The 24,090-nt window shown below is 39.3% G+C and overlaps 1 protein-coding gene across 1 annotated transcript in view; it reads right to left on the minus strand.

Moving 5' to 3' along the window:
* Positions 1-24,090, minus strand: part of NEB (nebulin) — a 201,774-nt gene that overhangs the window by 92,950 nt on the left and 84,734 nt on the right. Inside the window, exons 57-78 of the mRNA XM_065413682.1 lie at positions 23,154-23,357; positions 21,933-22,037; positions 21,719-21,826; positions 20,197-20,508; positions 19,261-19,464; positions 18,014-18,118; positions 17,801-17,908; positions 16,352-16,663; positions 14,619-14,822; positions 13,921-14,025; positions 12,239-12,346; positions 11,347-11,658; positions 10,032-10,235; positions 9,256-9,360; positions 8,493-8,600; positions 7,196-7,507; positions 5,916-6,119; positions 3,981-4,085; positions 3,704-3,811; positions 2,739-3,050; positions 1,544-1,747; positions 1,237-1,341 (exon numbers count right to left, since the gene is read on the minus strand). Of these exons, the coding sequence (XP_065269754.1) occupies positions 1,237-1,341; positions 1,544-1,747; positions 2,739-3,050; positions 3,704-3,811; positions 3,981-4,085; positions 5,916-6,119; positions 7,196-7,507; positions 8,493-8,600; positions 9,256-9,360; positions 10,032-10,235; positions 11,347-11,658; positions 12,239-12,346; positions 13,921-14,025; positions 14,619-14,822; positions 16,352-16,663; positions 17,801-17,908; positions 18,014-18,118; positions 19,261-19,464; positions 20,197-20,508; positions 21,719-21,826; positions 21,933-22,037; positions 23,154-23,357 (3,954 nt within the window). The remainder of the gene's footprint in view (positions 1-1,236; positions 1,342-1,543; positions 1,748-2,738; positions 3,051-3,703; positions 3,812-3,980; positions 4,086-5,915; positions 6,120-7,195; positions 7,508-8,492; positions 8,601-9,255; positions 9,361-10,031; positions 10,236-11,346; positions 11,659-12,238; positions 12,347-13,920; positions 14,026-14,618; positions 14,823-16,351; positions 16,664-17,800; positions 17,909-18,013; positions 18,119-19,260; positions 19,465-20,196; positions 20,509-21,718; positions 21,827-21,932; positions 22,038-23,153; positions 23,358-24,090) is intronic.

A 24,090-nucleotide genomic window follows, 5' to 3' on the forward strand; every position in this document is an offset into this window, starting at 1 on the left:
CAGTTTTGTGGGTTACAAAAATTATTCCTACCCCTTTAACTGATAATTACTGTACAAGTCATGATTAATTATATAGGTCCCACACCTGTACTCTGATCCACAGAGTCCTGTGCCCATCTGCAGCCCCATTGACTTCAATGAGACTGTATGGGCAGAAGGATTCCCCCATATGGGATTCCTGTAGCATATCAGATCCATTCACACTGTGGGCCTGATCCAAAGCCTACTGAAATAATAAAATATTCTTATTTTCTTTAATGGTCTTTGGATTATGCCTTGTATTAGTCTCACAGAGAAGTCACTGGTATTAGAAGTCTTGCTGTATTTTTAATGGAAGCATCTCACTCTCTTCCACTGAAACTGTTAAGGTTCAAGATGATCTTCTAAATTAATGCTATCAACATTAAAAGATTTTAAAATTACTTCGAAACAATGATCGTCATGCAGCCATTAAAAAAACAAATCAAGGAAGTTCAAAATAGAAACCATGTAAGAATAATGCTAGGAGTCCAAATGAAGCTAAAAGAAGCAAGACTATTCAGGGGAACTTAATTGATACATAAGATGGAAGCCAGTGCTTGATGTGCTTTCATTCATCCAAAGCTAGCCGGTTTTTGTGGGCCACCCATCCCAAGAACATCACTGATATTTGCTGCATGGTATTTTGGCCTATAATATCTTTTTCAAACCCCAAACTTCCCAAAGGAAGTTGTCATAAAGAGGACAATTCAGGCAAGGGTATATATTAAACTTTAAAATGCCACTGTTTCATTACTTTATTTTCTTATCAACACATTATATGTTTAACTAGACAGTCAATATGGTGATCTAGATGCTATGGTGACAGGCTCTATTTATGGATAACAAAAAGACAGACAACAAGTCCATGGTTTAGATCTTGGGTCAGAATCACTGCTGGCATAAGTGGGTGACACTCTATTGGCTTCAAAGAACAAAGAGAGAGAGGAATGCCACTGACTCCAGATTAATTAATCTGGCCCATTGTGCTTCATGAACATTGGACTCATTAAACCATATTATACTGCTTAAATGAATCATAATACTTCTTCACCTACATTCTAAAATATAAAACAGTACAAAAAATAAAGATAGTAAATCTGCGCTTATGTCAGAACCAGGAAGTTCATAAGAGTTCTGAAACAGGGCAGGCTAAAAATGATGCATGTGGCAATGTTCATTTCAATAACACTACATATTTTTACTTGAAGATCTTACATTGCTCATGTTCAGAGCATTGACTTTGGATTGCAGCATCTGAGGGGTGTCAGCAGGTAGGGTGAACTGTGACTTCTCTTTATCCCAGGCTTCACGATAGAGAGGCTAATGAGAAAGTAAAGACATCATTATTCAATTAGTGTGAAAGACAATTACAGTATGTTACTTTCTAGTTAAATTGATCTCATGGTATAAACTATTATGTACATTAGGGTTCTCATTTTATGAATTTTTAACACAAGTGAAGGATCCACAAAAATGAGAGCATGAATGCAGAAAATTTATGGTAACATAAAAGCCAGCTAACCTCACTGATCTGCTTAGAATTGATCTTAGCCAGGACAACTGGTAGTGGGTCAACAATGCTGGTGAATTTCAATGTGTCTGGCCGCTGACGGTATAATCTCTCATTCAGGAGCTCCTGGGCTTTCTTCACTCTATCCACATCCACAGAGCCATCTGGCATCCAGCCAATGCCTCGCAGCCATTCCAGGTCTGACTTGTACACATTCTACAAACAAATTAATATTATAATTACAGAAAAAAATTCAGATACAAAACCTAATCTGTCCCCTATGCATCCAACAAATAGAGCAGAATTAGGATGGCATCCCCATCACCATAATTTTTCGGGCAACTGGTAAATTTGAATAAAGTTTTGCAATTCCAATTACCACCTCAACATTCAAATATGAGTACTTTAGCCACAACTGAACTTGGGCTCCCCAAGAGAGACTGGAATTTGAAGAAGCCCAGATTCTAATATTCTAGAGTGCTCTCAACTGAAGAGAAGCATCCATAGCTTTACAAGCATTCACCATTAATCTATTTGCACATGCGATTACTAAGTGGCAAGTGTAATAATGGGAAATGCATGCACACTGCTCTGCGGGTGCAGTGTTTGAAAGCAAGCCTTTTGCATGCACATTTTCACTCCTAACTTGCCTGGAAATCAAGTGGAGCAGGTCAGGAATTTTCAATCAGAATGATTTTCTGATGGAAAATGCTCTTTTCACATATTCAAAATTTCTGGGGGAAACTTTAAATTTTGCTGGAAAATGACAGTTCCTTGGGTCAAGTATCAGAGGGGTAGCCGTGTTAGTCTGAATCTGTAAAAAGCAACAGAGGGTCCTGTGGCACCTTTAAGACTAACAGAAGTATTGGGAGCATAAGCTTTCGTGGGTAAGTTCCTTGAGTGCCTGCCTGGAAGGCTCTGGACAATTTCACTTTTTGTATGGGGAGAGAAAGTGAAATTGGCAAGAACCTACTAGGCAAGGCCAGCAAGCAGAAAAAATCTGTTTTGATTCTCTCCAAATGGTATTTTTCTTGAAATTCCTTCCTGTGAAAAACTTCACATTTGACTTTTCATTCTCATTTGGAGCAAAAAAATGTTGTTTACAGGATCAGGTACATAATGGATAAATTTTACTCTCAAATGTTTGAATAGATATTTGCACACACACGCATATAAAAGACTTATTTTGCATTTGTTTTTTACTCACATCACTCTGCAACTCATAGGCCTTCTTAGCTTGGATCACATCATTCTGGTCTGGCAGACATGTCCACTGGTGCAGGTGATGGCGGTATTCAACATCACTGACCAGTTCCTGACATTTCTTGGCCTGCACAATTTCCAGCATGTCCACTGGGCTAGTGTATTTGGTCTTTGATTTCTCAAAATATTTCTTGTACTCTCTGTCACTCTGGATCTTTGCTGCATGCATAGACCACATCATCTTTGGATCATCCCGTATGGTGCGGGCTCCAATATGGTGACCTCTCTGTTTCTCATATGCTTCTTTATATTTATACTATTAAAAACAGAAACAGAGTTCAGTTATGTTTTATATATTAATGGAAAAGTGAATAATGGACCAGATCCTCAGATGCATAATTCAGTTTTGTTCTATTAACGTCAAAGCAGCTAGGCCAATTTATATAAGCTGAGTACATGGCCTACTTAACATGAGGCAAATCTGATACAAAATGAATAAAAATTAGCACATAGATGTAAAGATAGCAAAATAATCATCAGTGATCAGTACTGTCTCAGTTTAATAGTAATATAGGAACAAAAATCATTTCTCATAGGCAAATATCTTGATTCAGAGGTTGAAATCCCTAATATCCCCTCACTCCCTGAATATCAGTAATACAGTATCATGTGATGTGTTAATATTTTATAATATATATTTCTAGGATGGTTTATTTAATGTCAATAATTTTAATGTTACACTCTCTTCAGTGTGAAGTTGGATATTTTTCTGCACTTATCTGTTTCCATGGTGTTTATTTTTTAAACCAGAATTTGATATACTTTTATTTTTAAATTTATTATTCTATTCCTATGTTTTGTCATTTTAAAGAATGCATATTTTAATTATTTCACAAGTTTACTAACAATAAAATGAGAAAAACCCTTAATATACAGTTAAAATGATAGATTAGCAGAAGAAGCACATACTTCACTAGCAATATCTCTTGATGCCTTTGCACTTCGAATTGGAATTGAATCAGCTCTTATATCATAATCCGTCATCTTGGATTCTTCCCAACCTTGTGTGTAAAGTTTCTACAGAGAGGAAAACAAAATATGTGAGATGAAAATACAGTATTATACAAATTGTTTATTATAGAGAAAATGAAACTATACATTAAAAGAGGTTCTTTAAAAGTGAAATGAATGCTTACCTAATTTCTGATTTTGTATTTGTTTGATATGTTTTTTAAAATAGTCTTACCTGGCTAACGTTAGCTGAATTGGCTTTTGCCAACAAAATCTCCGGAGTGTCTGGCATGACATGAATTGTGGTTTTGTCAGCATTCCAGGCTTCTGTGTATAAACGCTGTGGAAGGGGGGGAAACAATTTTTAAAAAGTTTTTAATGAAATGTTTAAATAAACACAGTTTTTGCAAGTGGAAGGATTTCATACTTTAAATCTACAGTGTTTTCAAAGAAAAACTAAATTGGGCTTATAGGTGAATTTACTCCCATGTGTCTTGATATCAAATAATTTTATCTGCCAGCTTTCATAGCCGAAGTATGGCTGTACAATACATTTAACATAATTAGCCCACAGCTCATCTAATGTCCATTGAAGCCAATGGGAAGACTCCCATTGATTATGGTGAGCTTTGGTTCAGGTCCCTGATAAATACAACTGTGGAGCTTGGGATGAGACTCAAAGAAAGCTAAAGGTACATAATAGATATGCATTGTCTGCTTGTGCCCAAAGAATTCTGCACACCTTGAGAAAAATACAGTAAAACTGAAAGCAACAATTAGCAAAAGTCTACAAAACCAAAGCCTTAAACCAGAACATGGCATATATATATAGCCAACTTCTGAACACATACCTACAAAACTAAGACCCACCCATTGAAAACACCCTAATAAATCAATAGGGACAGTTTGAGCAAATCTTTAATCCTCTGATACATTGTGATCTCCAACTGCAAAACCCAACTGGGTGACTTCCTCCTCCTCCTCATTATGCCCCAATCCGCTCTGCAACGTTAATTGGCTGATTCAGTATTGCTGGGAGGCTGTAGTGGGAGAAGGATTGTATCCGGGACTCTCTGGAATATATATTTTAGGGAGAAGGAGGAAGAGACAATTTGTGACGTTAGTTACCCTACCCAGGCTACTATAAATGGGAGGCACCTTATTCCCTAGGGAATACAAGCTCTCGCCTCTGAGCTCTCAGTTGGCATACAGGAGCTGGTGCTCCCGTCTACACCATACAGCACAATAACATACATAACAGATGTCTCACTATTCTATATAGGTTCGTATGCCATGCTTATCACTGTAGTATCTGACTGTCTTCCAGTAATGCATTCAGCAACGTGTTGCTTAGCATCGCACCTTGTCCCAGATGGGTGTGCCCCATGTCCCTTATGTGGGGACACTACATTTGCATGTTTTGCAGCATTGTCTGAAATGGTTCTGCAATCTGCAAACAGCCTCAACCTTGCTTAGTAGGTCACTTTCCATAAAGGAGTTCTGGCATACATTGCGTTGAGAGTTTTTAAAAATAAAAAACCCTATGCACTACAGCCAATCTGAAACTGGTGGGGAGAAGAAGGAATAGAAATTCACCAAAAATTTTATTTCTGTTTTTAATCAACGGTTGATTTTGATGCAATTTTCTGACCAGCTCTATTAGGCAGCCAGTGCAGATAACAGAGCACTGGGGTAAAGTGCTCTAATCCCAGTGTAGAGGCCTTACACACAGTCCTAGGCACCACTTAACCCCCAGATTAAGACCATAACACATGAAGCATAAGGTGTGTAGAATGTCACATGTGGAACCTAGGCTCTGGAGTGAACATCCTCCTCTGTGGGAAACAACACTTCATCAGTTGCAATTTCCAAATGATTTAAAGTATAGCTGCACAGAGAATGCATTAAAGAAATCCAGTCTGGAGGAGGAAAAACATAGATATCCTACATCTGAAAGAAAAGGGGCCAACTTTCGTAAGAAGGGGCCAACCTTCTTACCAAGTGCAAAGGATCTAAAGGACTCTTGGTAACCACAGCTACCTAGCAGCAGATGCTGTCTGACATTTTGCTTCTTTGGGAACACTTACCTCTTTCAACCAAAGTGCATTGCCCATTCCATGAACCAACCCTCGTAGTCAGTAACACCTGTGAATTTTTCCGAGAGACTCACCTTGTTCATTGTCTCAGCATTTTGCTTTGCCAAAACCAACTCCAGGGAATCGGTCACACTGGTAAATTTGATTTGGTCTGGGGGCTGGCGGTACTGCTTTTCACTCAGGATTTCTCCAGCTCTCTTAACCTTCTCAACATCCATGGAACCAATGGGGACCCAGCCTGTACCCTTCAGCCATTCCAGGTCTGATTTGTAAACAGCCTAAAATTTAATTAATGTTCAGTCAGTCATTTGTAGGAACAATCAAATGAATATATGAATAAATGCAACTGATGTATACACTACTCACTTCATGTAACATTATCTATTACTACAAAATGGTCATTTGATTCTGACACTCATTCTTCCAAGATAGATAAAATAATTATTACACAGCACAACGAATGGGAAAATGGAAGGACTCCACAGACACATTATTAGGGCACCTCTGACAGATCAAAGATCAAGAAAACAACAAGGATTTGGTGATAAAGGATCGGTAACAGGATATGGAACATTTCACAAGCCAGTAGGGGCAGAAGAAGCCAAAGCAGGGACTACTGCACTGGGGAAGAAGGGGAAAAAATGGGGCCCAGCTGGGGCCACCCTTCTCCTGGACCCAGAACTGCACAGGGGAGACACCCCTCCATTCTGAGGGCACTAGGACCCAGATGGTGCCTACCTCAACTCCCCCTTCACTCCCCACATCAGGGAGCTACAGAGAGGAGACAGCCAGAGATTCCAGCTGGTAGGGGCTGAATCAACCAAAGCGGGGATCTTTGTAGAAAGTTTTCCGAATGTCCAGAAGTCCAGTTTTGACTAGACTTTCTCTGGCCTGTGCTGATTGGCTGTTTGCTCCAACCCTTTCCTTTCACCTCCCAGTCTCGTCACCTGAGCTTCATTCCACACCTACCCCCTCTTACCATCTTCTCACCTACCTTATTCCCCTGACCACATCCCCTTCCCTTTTCTTTTGCTTTAGCTGATCCCCTCCTAAGTAACCCCCATCCCCTCAAAAAATCATGGAATTAACATGACATTTGCTGCCATCTCATTGTTTACTCTGCTTGCGTGTTCTACCCCTTCCCCTACCCTGTGTTTGTCTCATCTGTTTAGATTGCAAGCTCTTCAGGTCAGGGACGTCTGCTACTCTCTGTTGGTACAGCACCTAGCACAATGGGGCTCCACTCTTGGCTCCTAGGCTCTACCATAGTAAGCATGTTAAACAGACATCTGTGTGCAGGCATGTCAGGGTAAAATTGGGCCTGTTGCATGTATTACACATATTGTGCACTCACGTCACTCTGTAGCTCATAGGCCTTCTTAGCTTGGATCACATCATTCTGGTCTGGCAGACATGTCCACTGATGCAGGTAATGGCGGTAATCAACATCACTGACCAGTGTCTGACATGTCTTGGCCTGCACGATTCCCAGCATGTCCACTGGGCTAGTGTATTTGGTCTTCGATTTCTCAAAGTCTTTCTTGTACTCCCTGTCACTCTGGATCTTGGCTACATGCATAGACCACATCATCTTAGGATCATCCTGGATGTTGCGGGCTCCCACATGGTGGCCAAGCTGCTTGCGATACCCTTCTTTGTATTTGTACTAAAATAAAATATATTTATATCACTGTGACAGTTTTCAATTCAGAAATGATGTACCCAACTTAACTAGAACATGCATACCCTCATACTGGAAATCAACGCGTTACACTTTCTTTAATATGCTATTTTATTCATTTCGTTCAGAAGAAGAGAAAAATATTCTAAGGTATTCTATCTTGCTATCTCCATAAACATATTACTACTAAATTTACCTACCTTATCCCTTACAACTATCTACTTACTATCTTGTTTGTGGTCCCACATCCTTTTAATTTTTTAGGATGTACTCTTTCCTTAAGAATTTTATCATACAACATCTGCTGACAAATTAACATCAACTGGCACCTTTATCTTCTATTTAATTAGTGATGCCAAGGACATAACCAGCCTGGAGAGTGAACTACTTCTAACCCCTAACTGGTGTTGCCCTAGGTGAGCAATGAGGCACACTGGCAGAGTAGTGAAAGGGAGACTTTATTGTCATTGCTTATGCCATATCTGTTCCTTGGATGACTTCAGTCACATGGGCTTTCAATACAACAACTTTTCAGCAGCATTAAAATCTTCTCATGGCAGAAAAAGGGGATTGTTTAGGACTGTTAATATTATTTATTATTTTTTCTGGGGGACTTTTGAAGCATTTAATTCTAATCTCAAAAAGTAGTAAATAGGTACTTTATATAATCTCACTATGGGCCTGATCCAACACCGATTGTACTCAATGGAAATACTTCAATGGGCATAGGATTAGGCTTTATATTATTTATTTTATCACTGCAATGTATATGTCTAAGGCATCCATCACTGTAGATCTCGATATGGTCCTTTCTTTTCAGATGTAAGAAGCATGCACTATAATTATTGGATAGCAATAGAATCTATTGTACAATTTAAAAGCATTTACATAGAAAAATTATAGAGCACAAATTCTGAACTCTTTCCCATAAGAACCATGTCCCTGTAGATATAACAAAAAGGTTACTTACTTCACTGGCAATATTTCTGGATGCCTTGGCAGCCTGGATTGGAATGGCATCAACACGGAAGTCACAACCTCTCTTTTTCAATTCCTCCAAGGCTAATTTGTACAATTTCTATGAGAAAGGAAACCATTTATATTTTTATCTCATTAACCAGGTACTTTATACACCTCCCTTGTAGTTAAGCTTGTTACACATTTATATAACAAAACCCATTAAATCACTAGAAAAAATGATTAATGTTCAAAATGGGTAAACCTGATTTAAATACGACCCATAGCTACCTGCCCTAGGTAGTAGGAAAATGCACATTTCCAACATTTTATTGTATAAATCTGGCAGCAGTAAGGGAGTGGAAACCAGGGATGGTGGGAATCTACCTGAAGACCAAGAAATGAGGTGAAAGGTGTTCCCAGATGCGAAGTTTTGCACTGTTGCAAATTCACATTATTTCCTGAAAAACTTTTTTTCACAAGGACACTGGCAAAATGAAAGAGGGGAGTTTCCCGGTGTGCTATTTATATATGTCAAGGGTTTACCACAGGATAAGCTCCTAGTTTAATGCTGATAGTACTTTTGAAAATCAGAAGTCAGACACCAAGAAGATAATGTAAATTATAGCAAAAATCTGTTTCAACTAACATTGCTGGCCACATGTGGGACTACACAGATAAGCAGCATTATCGTATTCATTGAAAAGCCAGAGATAACAAAACTGTACTGTCCAGAGCTCATTATTTCATCCTCTCAGCTTTTTACTTTTACCCACCTCACTGCAGTTTATTTGGTTGAGTTTTGCTAGCATGATTTCTGGAGTGTCAGGCATGACATGAATTGCAGTTTTGTCTTTGTTCCATGCTTCGGTGTATAAGCGCTAAGAAGGAAGACAGGAAGAGACTATTGTTATTATTTCTGAATAGAAATGAAAGGTAATTCAGTAGTAACCTACAGTAACTATCTATCAAATCTTGCCATCGTTACTCTGGCAAAACTCCTATTATAGGCAAAGGGAATATATCTGAGGAGAGCGGCGCATAGTTGGCTCCAAATTTAGAAATTGATTACATCAGTTTACAATAATAAAAAGGCTGAAGCAAACCTAAGATGTCTGATGAGCTATTGCAACTGACTACACACATATGCCCAAGAAAAAGTGCACTGTGATAATCCGAATAATTTTAGTAACTTGATTCTTGCTTTACATGTCCCCATTTGTACTTAATAAGATAGGTCCTACGTACTGCTTTGCAAACATACTGTTTTATCTCAGGACATCAACATTACTTTGAATCACGTAGGGGTCGGCAACGTGTCCGTACACGGATACAAGTGTCCACGGTAAAAATTTTGAGGTCGGTGGTAATTTTTCGAGAAACGTTGAATGACTGGATGACATAACCCCCCAATGTCCGTCACTATGTACGGTAATTTTGTCAAGTGTCCATCGCGCAACATAGTGGTGCTGACCCCTAGGTATTCCTAATTTTCTGTCTTTAATCATGAGTAGCACAGCACTGATGTGTTACTTATCAAGTCATTACTCACCTTATTCATTGTCTCTGCATTATTCTTGGCCAAGACCATTTCTAGAGAATCTGTCACACTAGTAAATTTGAATGTGTCAGGAGGCTGACGGTATATTTTATCACTTAAGATCTCTCCAGCTTTCTTGGCTTTTTCAACATCCAGGGAACCAATTGGAACCCAACCAATGCCTCTCAGCCACTGGAGATCTGACTTGTAGTAATTCTGTTAATAAAATAAATACAAAAGAAATTCCTTAGTTCACTTTTCCAGATTATCATCCCAATACATTTTATCTAAATTTTATAACTACTGAACAACTAGCTAGCTGTGAGTAAAACATGCAGCATATGAAAAGGGAAAACAAAATAAAAGCTATAATATAGTAAAACCTGGATTTGGGCTAGAATTCAGGGGTGAAATACTGGTCCATTGAAGTAAATGGCAAAACTACCATTTCATCCATAGAATTCATCATTGAAAAGCAATACCATACAGAAGAGCCATGTTTAGAACTCATCTCAAGTCTTTCTTTCTCAGGTTGACCTCCGAGACCCAAACAATGCTATCCAGCTACTCTAGTTATGTTTGATTTTTATCAATATGCTTTTTGCACATCTGTGCTTTCATCTTTTTACATACACCCCTCCTGGTCCCTACTCTCCACTCCAGCTACATTCCAGAATATTCTCTTTGTCTCCAGACTTTGTACCTTCCTCAATGCCACCCTTGCACAACCTGCCATTTACTACGTGTCATGCATATTTCTTTGACTCAGGCTCCTCTCCAGTTACAACATGGTTATTCTGACATTGCTTCTTGTGGTTCACAATTTTAGCCCTAGTGATAATACTGAAATGCACGAAGCTTGGCAATTTTGCTTTGCAAGAATCTGTATGAACATTTCCTTTGATATATTGATCCATATCAAGTGATTCGGATTATCACTATATTATAGCTTTACCCGTTCCTCATTTCACTTCAAGGTCCAGGTTTGAATAAAACCAAAATCTCAAAGTAGTGAATCTTAGTTAAAAATCACTGCATTTCACCTGGACTAAAACCATGAGTAATTAAGAATTTCTCATAATTTCAATAATAACTCATAAATGGGGACAAATGTGCTTAAACTGGTCTTAAATTTGAACTAATTAAGGAGTCTTTTAATGGATTTAATCTAAGTTTCCATTTGTAACAAAACCTGTTACAATACTAGAATTGGTGTTTTATTGAGAACACTTGGCTCTGCTGTTATCAGTATGTGAAATCATTTTTCATCTAAGGTACAGTATCAAATACAGTCATCTTCTGGAACTGAAACAGAAAAGGTACTTACATCACTCTGTAGATCATAGGCCTTTCTAGCATGGATGACATCATTCTGATCTGGTAGACACGTCCACTGGTGAAGAGGATGTCTATAATCAATGTCACTGACCAGTTCCTGACATTTCTTTGCCAGCACAATCCCCAGCATATCCACTGGACTATTATACTTGGTCTTCCATTTCTCAAAATCTTTCTTATACTCCCTGTCACTCTGGATTTTGGCAACATGCATAGACCATACCATCTTGGGATCATCCTGTATGTTGCGGGCTCCTATGTGGTGGCCAAGCTGTTTGCGATACCCTTCCTTGTATTTGTACTGAAGGAAAAAGCAAAATATAATGTTCCGTTAATTAATAATGTTGTGACTATTAATTTTAAATAGTTCTAACAAGAAACTCTCCAAAAAATATTTATAAACTATAGCTATCATGATGCTTTCAAGGTATTTTATCAAAGTGGTGTCATGGGTTTGCATTCTAGGCAACTGGATTGTGAATTAGAACTTTAAATGGGATAGACATTCTGGTATATAAAGAATTATTAAACTTACTTTTTGTAATGTTAAAGAGAAATAATTGTGATATGCATGAACTATGGGTTTTTATTAACAATTAAAGATTTAATTAATGAAATAGGTCTTTTTTTTGCCTAAAATTATGTACTACAACAGTCTTTTATCTATTCCATGCATGTGAAGTTGAATCTCTTAGTATTTTCATTTGTAATTATTTTTATTTTACAATTTAAATATTTAAATATATGCACTACAGCTTTACAACATGTAAACCACATCTTCATTGTTTAATCAAACCTCCTATTGCAGAATTTACATATGGAATTTACAGAATGCAAAGGTCCCATGTAAGTATGTAGAGAAATAAAGAGCAGTTTCTTACATCACTGGCAATATCTCTGGATGCTTTGGCAGTCTTGATGGGAATAGCATCAATTCGCAAGTCATAGCCTCTCTTCTTTGCCTCTTCCATGGCTAGTTTATATAGACTCTATGAAAAGAACTAAACAGAGTTAAATTCTCATAGCTGGACTATGCATGTTGCCTTCTCTGCAAAACAGTTAGCTCAGAAAGACAACAAGAAGAAGAATTATCATACGATCTATTCAGATCTAACAATCTAATTTTCTTAACTGAAAGAGCCAGATCATCATTGGGTGTAAATTTAGATCAGCTGAGGATCTGGGCCAAAGAGTCTAGCTAATGGTTGTACTATTTGTCTATCTTCTTCTTTAACTGATGTAGAATAAAATACAATTTTACAGACCACATTTGTAGTGACAACTTCTCCACTGCAAATGGACCAAATCTTACTTTCCAAAGCAACCACCTATTGATGCTTATATATTTGCCCCTTACTTACACTGATCAGAAGGACTTTAGCTCTTAAGAATCAAGTTAGAAATGATTTGTTTGATGTTTTCAAATACAGGATGAATTTCACAACTTTTTAGCACTAGTACCTTTAACAGGAGGAACCTCAGCAATTCACGGGAGAACCATTTTTGGACCCTTAGCTCATACTGATGATCACTTAACAAGAGATTCATCTCTTTAAAGTCAGTGGGACTGTGGTGGGGTGTCTGCCCCACCCCCATGCTAGAGGGGGCTGCAGCAGGCCAGTGCACCTGTGCAGCCCGGCAGCCAATAAGAGAAGGGCTTATTGGGAGCCAATCAGGGCCCAGATTGGAGACGGCCAATCAGGGCCAGGCTCAGCCCTATAAAAAGGCTGCTCTGAGAGAGGAGAGGCAGTCTGTCCCAGACCTTCAGGGAGGAAGGTCTGTCTCCTGAGCAGGAGACCAGCACCCTGAGTAGAAGGGCCTAGAGGGTGCAATGGGGTCAGAGGGGAAGTGACCCAGGGAAGGCTGAAGGCAAGGGGAGAGAAGGAGGGCCGAGAGGCTGCCGTTAGAGGGTCCCTGGGTCGGGACCCAGAGTAGCGGGCAGGCCTGGGTCCCCCTCTTTCCCCCTTGTGCTGCACCAGGCTGTGGAGCAGTGGCCGAGTCAGGCTGCAACCTGCCCCCTGACGTAAGAGGGGCTAGACTTGGAGGTTGTGGCAGGCCGCTAAGGCCAGTGCAAAGACTCCTGTTAAACCCCCCCCCCCGGAAGTGGGTGTGGATGGACTAAGGGGCACTGCCTGAGGGCAGTGGTCCGGAAGAGGACGCCGCAAGCCGGAGAATGACATGGGTCCACACGCCAACCGAGGGCGAGACAACGGATGGGACACCACCAGGAGGGGGCGCTCCACTGGACAGAGCTAATTCCCGAGACAACCAGTAGGAGGCGCCATGGGGTGAGTCCCAATCCCGTCACAGGGACTCTCCTCAAAAAAGTGTTCACCAACATGAATAAAGGTTCCACAATCAAGCCTGAAGACTACTATACTGGAATATGGAAAACATTTTGATGATGACTTTTTGGCAGGTCAATGTTATGGGATAAGTCAGGAAACTTAGTGTAAATATTTATTTCAAGTTTGTTAAAATATATTTTGGCCAAGCCAATGACACAGCAGGTTTTCACTTAGATTGTTATTACACTCATGACACAAACTGTGCTTTTGCTCACCTGACTGTAGTTGAGCTTGTTCTGTCTTGCCAACGTAATCTCTGGTGTGTCAGGCATCATGTGGATTTGAGACTTGTCTTTATCCCAGGCTTCAGTGTATAAATGCTGCAAATGAAATAACAAACCAACAGCAATAAACAGTATAATGATCAACATATGAAGCCCTCATAAAACATAATAAAGTATTTTAATAACATTACTTCAAGTAACGCCTACAAATCATATAATATCTATATTCACACTAACCTCTTTCCAGGTCAAGATTCTGAAAGGGCTTCAATTTCAAAAACCATGTGCTTAAGTTGCAAGATTTCCATTGGAAAATACTCCTGCTCTTCCTTATTTTGCACTCCCTCTGTGCATAGGGACTAATAAAAACCTCAGTAAAGTCAACTGAAAGACTCACATTGACATTAATGAGCTTTGAATCAGGTCCACAAAGTGTAGGCAAGCATTGAGGCCCTGAATACTACGACAAATTATTTTAATGTATGGACATTTTCAGAGACAACTAGTTCCCAGCTATTTTACAAATTGCTACAATGTGTGTCTGGAACTATAGATAATTGATCATTATAGCCTGGGTCTAATACATATTTGGTAATGTAATTTGGGTCTAATACATATAATTACAAATGTAATTTGTTATATTTAACAGTTTGCAGCACTAGTACCTTTCTCAGAAGGCTAGGACTCACCTTATTCATTGTTTCTGCATTATGCTTGGCCAAGACCATTTCTAAAGAATCCGTTACACTAGTAAATTTTAATTTGTCTGGTGGCTGACGATATATATTGTCACTAAGGATCTCTCCAGCCTTCTTGGCTTTTTCAACATCCAGGGAACCAATTGGGACCCAACCGATGCCTCTCAACCATTGAAGATCTGACTTGTAGCAATTCTATTAACAGTAAATACAGAGGTAACTATTTAGTTAACATACCCAGTTAAACATCCCAGTACATCTCATGCAGGGACTGTGCAAGCCCTGTGCACTGAAACAAACCCCTCCTCCCTCTCTGCACTGGCTCTTAGCCAGCCAGCTACAATCTTTCCCCTCAGTTTAGACGTATATTGCCTCCCCATCTTTCTCAGGTATCCTCCATCCTACCACCTGTCAGGAAAAGCCTGAGAGAAAATATGGGCTTTTCAGTATGCACTGAAGGTCAACAGTCTTGGATAAATAAGGCCATGAGTTCCAGAGCTGAGGGACTTCCAGTCAGAACACCCTCACTCAGACATCCAAATTTACAGCGGTGAGCTCGGGAGCCTTAGCTGAGCTGGAAGGATGAAACCTTCCCACAAGTTTCATCAAGAAGCCACTCCATAGACACTACTGTGGGCATGGCTCACTTTGATTCCCCCCTCAAGTGGGTTTAAGATCCAATCAATCGGCATGACTCATACACCCACTGACCGTGACCCTGACTTTATTCAGCCAAAGAGAAAATAATCATGGAACAGCACTTTGTGATGGGGACAAGATGTGGCGTTCCCTTTCAGAGCTTCTTTTTAGCCTGTCTCACTGGCACAATAGAACTACTGAACCCCCATTCCAGAGGTTTCAGATCCTCTGCACCCACCAAAAGGGAAAGATATTATGCTGAAAGCATCATTTACTATGCACCTGTGATCACTGATACATAAGGCTCCGTGTTTGTCACGGATTCCATGACTTTTTGTGACCTCCATGACTTCTGCAGCAGCTCCATGTGGCTGGCCCAGGAGCTGTCTGAGCAGCTCGGGCAGTCCCCGGGTCAGTCGCACTGGCTGCTGCTGGGGCAGTCTCAGGGCCCCCCAGCAGCAGAAGTTTGGGTGTGGGAGGGCTCAGGGACGCTGCTTACCTGGGGCGGGGGTCCTCTCCCTCATCTCCCCTAGCTCCACATGCTGCCTCTGCCAGCAGTCAGGCACCGCCCCCGCAGCTCCCATTGGCCACGGTTCTGAGCCAATGGGAGCTGCAGAACTGGGGCTTGGAGCAGAGCGGAAACAGCATGTGGAGCTCTAAGGAGCTGGGGCTGCTGCTTCCCAGGAGCTGGGTCAGGAGCCTGACCCAGCTCCCCACCTTCCCCCCGCAGCACCCGCATCCCCCCTGGGCTGCGACTCCCCGTCCCAGCACCTGCGCCCCCCTCCCCATCACCCGTGGTGCTTCCCCAGGCTGTGGCTCCCCTCCCCAGCACCCGACTCGCCCCCAAGCACCTGTGCCCCCCTCCCCAGCACCCACAGTGCTTCCCCGGACTGCACCCCCCTCACCACGAGTCTCCCGCCCCCAGTTTTAGTCAGGGGTATTTTTAGTAAAAAAGTCATGCACAGGTCACCAGCAGTAAACAAAAATTTACGGTCTGTGACCTGTCCATGACTTTTATTAAAAATACCTGTGACTAAAACGTAGCCTTACTGATACAACTGGAAGCTCTCTCATTCAGTACTTACGTCACTCTGTAGCTCATAGGCCTTTCTAGCATGGATGACATCATTCTGGTCTGGCAGACATGTCCACTGGTGCAGAGGATGCCTATAATCAACTTCACTAACCAGTTCCTGACATTTTTTGGCCAGCACGATTCCCAGCATATCCACTGGAGTATTATACTTGGTCTTCCATTTCTCAAAATCTTTCTTGTACTCCCTGTCACTCTGGATCTTGGCTACATGCATAGACCACATCATCTTGGGATCATCATGGATGTTGCGGGCTCCCACATGGTGGCCTAGCTGCTTGCGATACCCTTCTTTGTATTTGTACTGTAGGCAAAAAAATAAAGTTCAACAAATTTCAGGTTTCTTGTTAAGAAAATATCCCATAGCAATTCTCGAGTCTTCATGGTTAGTGGAGAGTTTGGACGCTTTTATGTGAATATGTGTCACTTCATAAAGTATTATTTCTGAGTGCTAAAGCACTCATATGACACCTAGAACTTAGGAAAAGGCTTAGACACAAGAGTCCCTTAAATATGTAAATACAGTAACTCCTCACTTAACGTTGTAGTTATGTTCCTGAAAAATGCGACTTTAAGCGAAACGATGTTAAGCGAATCCAATTTCCCCATAAGAATTAATGTAAATGCGGGGGTTAGGTTCCAGGGAAAATTTTTTCACCAGACAAAAGACTATATATATATATATATATATACACACACACACACACACACACACAGAATATGTTTTAAACAAACAATTTAATACTGGTACACAGTGATGATGATTGTGAAGCTTGCTTGAGGTGGAGGAGTCCGAGGGTGGGATATTTCCCTTACTGCTAAATGATGAACTAGCAATTGGCTGAGCCCTCAAGGGTTAACTCTCTCACTTTACAAGGCAGCAGGGGCAGAGGGGGTATGTGTGTGAGAGAGAGATGAGCATTTCCCCCTTAAGTACACTGCCTTGTTAATTAGATCAGCTTGCTGAGACCGCAGCTGCTGCAAGCTCCCTCCATCCTGAGCCCTGGTGTGTTCCCCCTGCTCTATGGAAGATGGGGTAAGCGGGGTGCAGGAGCGGGGGGAGGGGGACACCCTGACATTAGATAACACCTCAACAGAAAGATTAATTCATCTAAAAATATTGACTAGCAGTTATTATTAAATAAGATAAATTAGTTAGAATTAAAACTAGACAGGATAACTTCATTTGTCACACCCCTCAAGCCATCAAACAGAGATCCTCAAATTGACAACAGACACCGGGAATGTAATCTTGCCACAGATAAAGTAAGGACAGGCCTACAGGAACAATACAAAAGATTTTATTCCAGGTGTACTCCTATTGATTGTTCAGAAAGAGTTTTGCTTGATACATGATTGTGTTGATGGAGCATTCCTTTAACTGCTCACTATGAACTTGAGACCTCTGAAAGTGTGAGGAGAAGGATCTGAATTTACTTACCTCACTTGCAATATCTCGGGAGGCTTTAGCTGCCCTGATTGGAATGGCATCTATCCGTAGGTCATAGCCTTTCTTTTTGTCCTCTTCCATTGCAAGTCTGTGCAGTTTCTAAAATCATAACAAATATTCATTACATTTCAGAAATAATGAAATTCTTTTCATCTAAATATTCTCACATGCTGCCTTTTAATTTTTAAGCAAGGTATCACCTACCTCACTGTAATTCAATTTGTTCTGCTGTGCCAATACAATATCAGGAGTATCTGGCATCACGTGGATACTAGTTTTGTCTTTATTCCAAGCTTCTGTATATGAGCGCTGAAAAGCAAACAGCAAATATACTAAGATGTTGGAATCATGAAGACCTCAATCATTAAAATGATAAAATATAATTCTGACTGAATATGCGTGATCCAGATGAGTAATCCTAAGAGTTTCATGCAGTCCAGAACAACTGTAACTAAAACTAAAATAACAATAAAATTTCTCGTTCGCACTGACCTGGAGACCCATTGCAAATTACAGTATTTTACTTATTCATGAATAAATGTCAGATACTGAGACCCTCACTCATGTTGCGTAGTATCTTGCTACACAAGACCGCACAATGATTTCAGTAGGATTTTTGAGTGACGTACCATTCAACAGGTGAAATACTGGCTCTACTCTAGTCAACTGGAATTTTGCTTTAAAGGGGCAAAGATATCACCCCACATGGTTAATCAAGTTTGAGTCACAGCAAATACATCAAGTGTTGCACATCACCGAATGCAATTTTTCCACTATCTTTGTCAATGATGGTTCCGCTTCAACTATTTAATACTTCATAATTTTCTGGCAAAAAATGGATTAGATATTTTGGAAGTATAATTAAGTCTTACTAATATGGCAATTCACTACAACCTCTGCCACTAGATCAGAGTGATTAGAGGTAAGGGTATGGATACTATGTTTTGTGAAGTTCAAAAAATGCAAATTAGCAAAGAGATATACAATAATGAGATGTTTTGGGGCAACAATTCACATGAGATATATATGAATATCTTTCTTAGGTAGAATTGGCCAGTTTTCTTCACAATCATGATAAATCATGATAAATACTCGAAAAAGAAATACACAGCCTAGCTCTTTACACTGAGAAATTATTTTATAACATAAAAAAAAAAATCTCAAAACGTACAACCAAACTCTTAGTAAAATCTTTTTCATGTTTCTGATTATAAACATAAGCAATTATTAAATATATATTTTTAAAATATACTTTAGCTATGTGCTAGACACTCAAAATACAAAACAAAAGTACTCCGGTATAATGGAAATAAATCCTTGACATTCAATGAAAAGGCTCTAGTATTGTAATGCAAACTCCTTTATTTTCCTTAAAAACCAAAAAACAAAACATCAGCATTGGGAAAAATTATATCATTTTAATTCTAGTTGCAAATAAATAGAAAACTCACTTGGTTCATAATTTCAGAATTGTGCTTTGCCAGGACCATTGGCAGAGAATCAAGCAGGCTATTAAATTTGATAGTGTCTGGGTGTTGCCGGTAGGTATGGTCACTCAGGATGTGGGCTGCTCTCTTATTCTTCTCATCCTCCAGAGAGCCAACTGGGGACCAGCCAATGCCTTTCATCCACTGAAGATCTGACTTATATACAACCTGAAATTAAAGAGGAAGGCAAGAAAGTTTACTATTTTAGTTAGACAACATGAACATTTTTTTTCTCCAATGCAAAGCAGCACCAATTAAAGAGATTCTCGCTGATTAATCAATATCATATGATGACAGAGGTCATTACCTCACAGCCCTCTGACAGGGCTAGTTCAACACTGACAGATTCTTAATTCTGCCTACACCATTACTCCACAAAAATCTTGCTCCACCTATTGGAAGTTCTGTTTCAGTCAGGGCAGAGATTAATCTAAAACTGGCATGGAGATAACCCAGTCACTCATGGTGCATTTTGGTAATTACAGCCATTTCTTTTCCTCTCTCAGATATCAGAGATAAGAAGGACCTCAAGCTCTGGACATGTCACTTGTACAAACAAAACAGTATATATTTACAAACATGAAACTCAGATGCTTTTACTCTCTCCCTGATCTACTGAGAGTTCAAATCCACTGCAGAAAATCTAATTCCAAAGTGCACAAGAGGAGATCAGTACTTAGGATGCAAAAGGAACGCTACATGCTGCAAACTGTGAACTAAATAACCTGTGGAATGGTATTGGCAGCATTCTGAAAATACCCACCTATCCCGTGTGCTGCAGCAAAGGTCCTTGCAGGAAAAAGAGTTCAGAAATGAAGGCCTTTAAATACATTTTTACATAGGATGAAAAAATTAATAAAACGTTTCAGTTTTCACAAAGCTGGTAAAAGTAGGACTTACATCACTCTGAAGATCATAAGTTTTCCTGGCATGTACAACATCGTTCTGGTCTGGCAGACATGTCCACTGGTGCAGAGGATGTCTATAATCAACTTCACTAACCAGTTCCTGACACTTCTTGGCAAGTACAATTCCCAGCATATCCACAGGAGTATTATACTTGGTCTTCCATTTCTCAAAATCTTTCTTGTATTCCCTGTCACTCTGGATCTTGGCTACATGCATAGACCACACCATCTTAGGATCATCCTGGATGTTGCGGGCTCCCACATGGTGGCCTAGCTGCTTGCGATACCCTTCTTTGTATTTGTACTGTAGGTTAAAAAAAAAAAAGTTCAATTCGTTTCAGGGGGATTTGTTAAGAAAACAACATATAATCCTATAGCAACTCCCTGGAGGACTTCTTCATAAGCTGAGACTGTGGAGGCTTTTATATGAAGAAGTGTTCTGTTCATAGAGTGTGGAATCTGAGTGCTAAAGCAATCGTAGGGCTCTCTGCATAAAAAGAGGTTTAGACACAAGAGTTCCTTAAACATGTAAGTAATAAGATGTCTTTGTGCCTAGGTCTGGTCGCCTATATACCATTGGAATGTTTCAAGAGAAAAACTACAGCTTCCTCTGCCTGAGACATTGTAGCCAAGCTACTTCTTATTCCTTGGTCTGGCTCCCCAGAGGTCAGAATTCAGTTTCTCTCTCTGAAGTGCCCATCAGTAATTTTCTCAGCTAACAGTCCTCCACCTGGTTATAATGGTCTTAAACACAAAGTGCTTTAAGGGCAATTTTGCAGAAACAACAAGAAAATTATAAAATATAACAGATAAAATAAAATATGCCTAGCAAATGTAATAGAAAACATTGTTAAACTGATACTGAATTTGGTTACTAAGAATCAAAATAGAAAATAGACCTTCAACATACCACAATATTAACTTAGCTTGACAGTCTCCAAGAAAAAAAGTTTTCCCTTTGAATGCGGATAAACCATTGGATTATGATCATAAACATCTGATATTTTCTACTAGCATTTGGACTAAATTCCTGTCCAAGACAGTTAATGCCTTTGCATGAAGTCTAATAATTAACAAGGCCAAACACATTTGTTTTCAAATACCAATTTCAATTAAGTGGGTATGTTACTGGGAAAGGTCTGACTGGCAGCAAGGGTAGGTTACACTGCAAGAAAAAGATTAATGTAGCTAAAAACATTGAGTAGCAATTATAAAGTAAGAGAGACATTAGTTAGAATTAAAACTGGACAGGATGACGTCATTTGTCACACCCCTGAAACCATCAAACAGAGATCCTCAAATTGACAATAGATACTGGGAGTGGATCGTTGCCACAGATAAAGTAAGAACAGGCCTACAGGAACTATACAGAAGATTTGATTCCAGTTGCACTCCTACTTATTGCTTGGAAAGTGTGCTGCTTGATACATGATTGTGTTGACGGATTTTGCCCTCAACCATTCATTACCATGTTGAGACATCTGAAACTGAGAGAAATGTCCAAATTTACTTACCTCACTTGCAATATCTCGGGAGGCTTTAGCTGCCCTGATTGGAATGGCATCTACCCGTAGGTCATAGCCTTTCTTCTTGTCCTCTTCCATTGCAAGTCTGTACAGTTTCTAAAACCATAACAAATATTCATTACATTTCAGAAATAATGCACTTTCTTTTCTTCTAAATATTCTCACATACTGCCCTTTAATTTTTAAGCAAGGCATCACCTACCTCACTGTAATTCAATTTGTTCTGCTGCGCCAATACAATATCAGGGGTATCTGGCATCACGTGGATACTAGTTTTGTCTTTATTCCAAGCTTCTGTATATGAGCGCTGAAAAGCAAACAGCAAATATAATAGGATGTTGGAATCATGAAGACCTCAGGTCATTGAAATGGTAAGATATAATTTTGGCTGAATAAAGCATGATGCAGATCAGCAATCCTAAGAGTTTCATGCAGGCTGGAACAATAGTAACTAAAACAAACAACAGAAATTCTCTTGTTCGCACTGACCTGGAGACCCACTGCAAATTACAGGATTTTACTTATTAATGAATAAATGTCAGATACTGAGACCCTCACTCATGTTGCGTAGTATCTTGCTTCTCAAGTCCACTCAGTGATTTTGGTGATATTTCTGAGCAACATACTACTTGACAGGTGAAATCCTGGCTCTCTTGAAGTCAAAGGGAATCTTGCAATTGACTTTGATGGGCCAAAATTTCACGCAGAATGACTAATCTAGTTTAAATCACAGTAAATTAAGCAAGTTCTAAACATCACCAAATGCAATTTTTCAATTATCTTTGACAATCACAGTTCATCTTTAATGATTTAATATTCATAATTTTCTGACAAATAATCTAAGTAATTTTGGATATGTATTTAAGTTTTACTAATATGGCAATTTACTACAACGTCTGCCATTAGATCAGAGAGATTGGAGGTGACATTATGGGTACTATGTTTTGTGAAGGAAAAGAAATGCAAATTAGCAAAGATATATTAAATCATTATATGTTTTTGGGTAACAATTCACTTGAGATGTATATGAATATCTTTCTTAGCTATAACTGGCCAGTTGCTTGCACAATAATTGAAAAGGAAATACACCGTTTAGCTCTTTACATTGAGGAATTATTTTATAATGTCATAAATAACATGTAAAAACATACAACCAAATCTTGGTAAATTACTTTCAGATGTTTGTGTTTTTATACATATACAGCTACAAAATATACTTTTAAAATATACTTTAGCTATGTGCTAGAAACTTAAAATACAAAAGTACTCAGTTATAATGGAAATAAACCCTTGACATTTAATTAAAAGACTGTAGTATTGTAATGCAAACGTCTTTATTTTCCTTAGAAACCAAAAAGCAAATCATTTGCATCCAGAAAAATTATCTCATTTTAATTCTAATTGCAAATAAATAGAAAACTACCTGGTTCATAATTTCAGAATTGTGCTTTGCCAGAACCATTGGTAGAGAATCAAGCAGGCTATTAAATTTGATCGTGTCTGGGTGTTGCCGATAGGTATGGTCACTCAGGATGTGGGCTGCTCTCTTATTCTTCTCATCCTCCAGAGAGCCAATTGGGGACCAGCCAATGCCTTTCATCCACTGAAGATCTGACTTATATAAAAGCTGAAAAAACAGATGAAGACAAGACAGTTCACTATTAGACAACATGAACATTTTTTCTCCAAAGAAAAGCAGCAACACTTAAAGAGTCTCGATCTTTAATCAATAGCATATGATGACAGAGGTATTCATCTTTCAGCCTTCTAACAGGGTAGTTCAACACTGACAGACTCTGAAATCCAAGGTGGATTCTACATACTTCAGTTACTACACAAAAATCTTAATGCACCCCCTGTACGTTCTGTCTCAGTAAGGGTGGAGATTCATCTGTTTTGCATTTTGGGAATTAACAGCCATTTCTTTTCTTCCACAAAATGTCACAGGTGAAGAGGCACTTCCTACCCCCTCAAGCTCTGGACATGTCACTTAAACAGCCAAAATAGTAAATATTAAAAATATTAAATGGTAAAATATAGTAAATATTAACTAGTTCTAATATCTAATAGTAAATATTAAAAATAAAGACAATCTTTGCTATTAAAAACAGTAAAGATTGTCTTTCCTCACTCTGCTCTATGGAGAGTTGAAATCCACTCCAGAAAATGTAACGTAACTCCAAAGTGCACAAGAGAAGATCCATACTTAGTAAGGCTGCAAACAGAAAACTGCTTGTTACTAATTGTGAGCTAATTAAGGTATCACTTCTATTGTCACTGTTCTGAAAATACCCATGATGTGGCAATTTCCTACAATCACCTTGCAAGACCTTTTTGTATTTAATGTATGTATTAGTGTG

This window comes from Emys orbicularis, chromosome 11 (genome assembly GCF_028017835.1).
Source record: "Emys orbicularis isolate rEmyOrb1 chromosome 11, rEmyOrb1.hap1, whole genome shotgun sequence".
NCBI lineage: Eukaryota > Metazoa > Chordata > Testudines > Emydidae > Emys > Emys orbicularis.